This window comes from Conger conger, chromosome 10, assembly GCF_963514075.1.
Source record: "Conger conger chromosome 10, fConCon1.1, whole genome shotgun sequence".
NCBI lineage: Eukaryota > Metazoa > Chordata > Actinopteri > Anguilliformes > Congridae > Conger > Conger conger.
In genome coordinates this window covers 35,292,413-35,296,980 of record NC_083769.1, presented here as the reverse complement: position 1 = coordinate 35,296,980, position 4,568 = coordinate 35,292,413, and the positions used below count along the sequence as shown (strand labels likewise).

At 44.0% G+C, this 4,568-nt stretch overlaps 1 protein-coding gene across 4 annotated transcripts; it reads left to right on the top strand.

Annotated features, from left to right (window-relative positions):
- Positions 1-18: 18 nt before the first annotated feature.
- On the top strand, positions 19-4,525 carry mbd4 (methyl-CpG binding domain protein 4). Of its 4 annotated transcripts, none has more exons than XM_061257653.1 (8): positions 19-316; positions 771-1,069; positions 1,409-2,181; positions 2,414-2,485; positions 2,575-2,709; positions 2,900-3,049; positions 3,654-3,757; positions 4,088-4,525. In XM_061257653.1, the coding sequence occupies exons 2-8, from the start codon at positions 801-803 to the stop codon at positions 4,160-4,162; spliced, it is 1,578 nt and encodes a 525-aa protein (XP_061113637.1). In that variant the 5' UTR covers positions 19-316; positions 771-800; the 3' UTR covers positions 4,163-4,525. The 4 variants fall into 4 exon arrangements, with proteins under 4 accessions (XP_061113637.1, XP_061113636.1, XP_061113640.1 ...); XM_061257652.1 differs by having other exon boundaries at positions 19-331; XM_061257656.1 differs by lacking the exon at positions 2,900-3,049 and having other exon boundaries at positions 19-331.
- The last annotated feature ends 43 nt before the right edge of the window (positions 4,526-4,568 follow it).

The following is a 4,568-nucleotide window of genomic DNA, read 5'->3' as shown; positions in this document are numbered from 1 at the left end:
CTTCTGAGCATGCGCACAACTTCGCGTTTGCGCAGCGCGTATGCCGTGTGTTTTTAGATGAGCACGATCCAGAAACGCGCACAATTCAACATTACAAGTTCAACTGCCTGACTAACTGTATAGCAAAATAGGAAACTGCAGACTGAAACGTGATCTCTTTAGAAAAAAAATTATTCGGATGCCATCTCGTTAAATTACTGCTAGTTAGCTAGCTAGCCAGTCAGCAATTTGCTTCGTCATAACATCTTAGGAGTCGATGTAAACACAACTCGCATTCACAACAAACAGCGAAATGAACCAGCTAGCTTGCTAACAGGTAAGGTGATTGGAGGTATGTGGTGCTTTGTAACTATGTAATTCATTTAAATGCAATTTACACAGAATATAATGTGTTAGCTACTACACCTGACTGACTGACAGTTGCAGTATACGTAGGCAGCCCGCTCGCGAGCTAAAAACAAATAGCTAGGCTACTTGCTAACAAATCGCTGTACAAGGCATTTCGATAATGTTGACCTTCTGTTACCTAGTATCTGAATTCTGTGTTAATGAGCCTTATTTCTGTTTAAAAAATATATATTTTTAATGCTTTTTCTAAATTCCGTCTGTGTTCTAGAACTTTTAGATAACTTTTAGATGCATTTTTTAGATAAAGCAGTAGATAACTGAGTTGCATTCAAGGTACTAATAGTAACATGCATCACTTTCAACAGAAAGTGAAATGTAGTGTTGCCCATTTCAATAACACAATGGTTTTCTCTGTACAATAGGGACAGTGTTGCAAAATAAATAAAATAACAATGCTGACAGAGGCCAAAGATTCAGAGAGATGGACAGAGTTGAAGGAGGCAGTAGATGCATGTGTAGATACCTCTGGGCCTGGCACTGATGCAGCCTGCACTGAAACCACTGGGCCCAGCAATGACGCAGCTTCTGTGAAGGGTGAGGCACAGAAACCAGAGTGTGTGGCAACAAGCCAGCCTTGCATTGTGCCACTGGGCTGGATGAAAACTGTGAAACAGCGGAAGACAGGGAAAACTGCAGGCAAAATGGACGTCTACATAATAAGGTACAACATCATGAGTGTATTTTTCAGTGTACTGATACATTTATACATTTAGCCAGTATTTCTCCTGCTTAGCTTGTTGAGAAGAGGAAAGATGCATTACAACAAGAATACAATTTTAAAGTGTGTGTTGTATTTAAAGTGATTTGTATAAAGAGTTTATATTTTAGTTTATGTTGTTCAGTTTTACATTTCTACCTGAAGCTGAGATGTATTCTTGTTGTGTTGGGCAATGATAAAATTATCTTGCATCCAATCTAAACAGTGCATAAGACGTGTATCTTTACATCATGTTATTCCACTTGTTCTGGTTTGTAGTAATGTCATGTATTTTTCTCATAGTCCCCAGGGTCAAACTTTCAGGTCAAAGTCAGCACTGAAGAGGTTTCTTCACAACAATGAAGAGTTGAGCCTTTGTTTGGCTGACTTTGACTTCACAGTGCATGGCAGCTGCACCATGGCATGTGCGACAGAGAGAAAAGGACGATACTCAAAGCATTGGGACCGCACGGGCGAAACATCGGCAAGCGCTCAATCGGACCTGTCCGTCAAGGAGGACACAGCAAACGGTGTTGGAGGCTTACCTTCAGCGAAACCCAGAAAGGCTGAAGACGCCACTGCAGCGCAGGAGAAGAGTGAAGGCAGAGACGCTGGTCAAACAAACAGGAGTGGTGGTGGGGTCACACAGAACCGGAAACGACCTGCTTCCAGTGACCATGAAGCAGACCGCACCTCAGACACAGATGAGAGAGGCATGACCGGACAGTTTCTCAGTGGGATCCAGGAGGGAACGGAAGGATGCGGGCCAGCAGTGTGCGACACTGAAAAGAGCCCCCAGAGAAGTGGGCTGCTGCGGAAGAAATTACTGAAGCTGGCCCAAGCCGCAGATCCAGAGCTCTGTGGCCCTCAGCAAACCACCTTAGAGACATCAGAGCCTGAGAGTTCCCTCCCAGAACTCCCTGTCAGAATAACTGTGACAGAGCCTGCCTTGGACAGTGAGACTGAAACTGAGATAGACACAGCAGCCAACTCCACGTCTGAGGCACTGCATGAAGGCCTGCTCTCTCCCGGTCAAGGCATGGGCTTCTCTACTCCAGGAAAACAGTGTCAGAGCAGTAAGGGCCTCCTCTCCCTCATCCCTCATCAATGCTGCACATTGTGCATTGTCACATACAGTTAACAACCTGACAATCCTGAGATTATGTCACTATTCATGGGTTGCTGCACTGCCATTATAGGCTCTTGAGTATAAGTGTGTAACATAGCTAGAACTAACATGACCATTTAAGATTATCATGTAGTATGGAATTTTTGACATTGTACCTGAAACCAGCTATTCTTCCCTAGGCCCTGGGTCCAAGGCACAGACTGAGAGAAAGAAAACAAGCCCCTACTTCAGTGGGAAGTTGGCTAAAGAAGGTAAAGCAGCCTTGTGGTCATGTGAAATGAAGCCTAACACGGATAAGTTCGCCGTCTCATTGTCTAGTTTCTGCTGCGTTCCCCTGCAGCTCCGAGTCCTCCCAGACGCAAGGCCTATAGGAAGTGGACTCCGCCACGCTCCCCTTTCAACCTGGTGCAGGAGACACTCTTTCATGACCCCTGGAAGCTCCTGGTTGCCACCATCTTCCTCAACAAGACCAGTGGTGAGCTGTGAGAACAGCAGGAAAGCAGGGTGTCCAACAGGATCAAGGCCCTGAAGGAGGGTCATCTCAAAATGTTTATATGTGTCTGTGATTCTATATTTGCCATATTTGAAACATTCTGGCGTTTTACTCGCAACACATTCAAGTATGGTCTGATCTTTCTGTGATGTGTGTTCTTTGCCTCCTGCAGGTAAGATGGCTATCCCAGTGCTCTGGCAGTTTTTTGACCGCTACCCATCTCCTGAAGTGACCCGTCAGAGCGACTGGAAGCCTATAGCTGAGCTCCTGAAATCTCTGGGCCTGAATGAGCTCAGAGCCAAAATCCTCATCAGGTTTTCTGGTACAGCTTTGTATCTTACCTACAGACAGTCCTTTCTCTACCAAGTATTTCACAGTAGGATCTTCTGTATTGCCAGGCTCAATATTGCATGGTGTTTGCTTATGTCTGCCAGTCTCTGTAGGAACTTTTTAATGCTCCTGTCCATTTTGTCCCCAATTTGGAAAGCCAAATTTCATTCATCAGCTTTCATTGCTGCAATATCCACTATTGATCCAGGAGAAAAGCTTGTGCTATCCTCGTAAACGCATGATGTCAGCTGCCGCTTCTTCACATTGCAGATCGCAAGTCTCACAGACATGAGTTGGAGGAAGACAGTTCATGTGCGGCCCCACAGGTGACTCGTGGGAGCCCAAACGGCCAGTAGGTGTCGCTATTACACAATGCGGCACTGTTATTCTGGCAGACTGATACCCTCCCCTGGGCAACACTAGCAGTAATTGTGCATTGCCCTGCAGGGATGCCAGTCAGTCAGCAGATTTGATACCAGATTAGCGTTCAACCACCCTCTAGAACAGGACATTAGCAGAATGAGCAGCCCTCTGCTCACTCAGTACGGGGGTACCAGTCTCAGGATAAACTCCTCCCTCCTGGCTCTCTGTTGCAGATGAATATCTGAGCAAGCAGTGGCGTTACCCCATTGAGCTGCATGGCATCGGAAAGTATGGCAATGACTCCTACAGAATCTTTTGCATTGGGGAATGGAGGCAGGTGCGTTCTGATAATGAAGATAAACTGTAATTGTTAAACCGTTGACCTACTGGGTATTATCCAAATACCAAGAGAATAGAGGCAGACAAAAGCACCAAACAGACTACATCACTGGATGTGCATTTCACACTCGAGATGCTGTTGGGCTGCTAATTCTACCAAGAGCAACAAAAACAGTGCTTGTCTATTCCTGTAAAATCTCCAGGTTACAGTAAACTAGAGTCAGCTGTCACATGGTTAAATCAATGTCACTGGCATATGAACTGTATGCCAAGAACTTGTTTATTCTGTAATAGGTTATGATATTGATATTGTGAACTTTATTGCCAGGTCAGCCCTCAAGATCACAAGCTGAACAAATACCATGACTGGCTGTGTGAGAATCAAGAGAAACTGGGAATCTGATTCTGGGGAACAATGATGAATTATGAAGAAATGCTTTGAATCAATATGCTAACACATCGGCCATTCCCCATGTATGAATGAAGCTTGACACCCCAGTACTGATCTGCACTTCCCTTATTGCTTATATAGGGTTGTATATCAAAGTTTTCTTGAGTTTTAAAAAAAAACACTGAAGTCTATCAAGATCTAAAATGCCTAGGAAACAATATCCTGTATGCCTGTTGGTGTATATTGTATTTTGTGATTACCTGAAATCATTGTATAAACAAAGCTTCTTCGTGTTTTCATTTTGGCATTTATTTTTCTTATTAATGTTTGTAAATGCTGCCATAATGGATAATAAAGTAAAATAGATTTTAGTCATATCATTGTGCAAACAATACAAATAACATCTGACAAGCTTGAG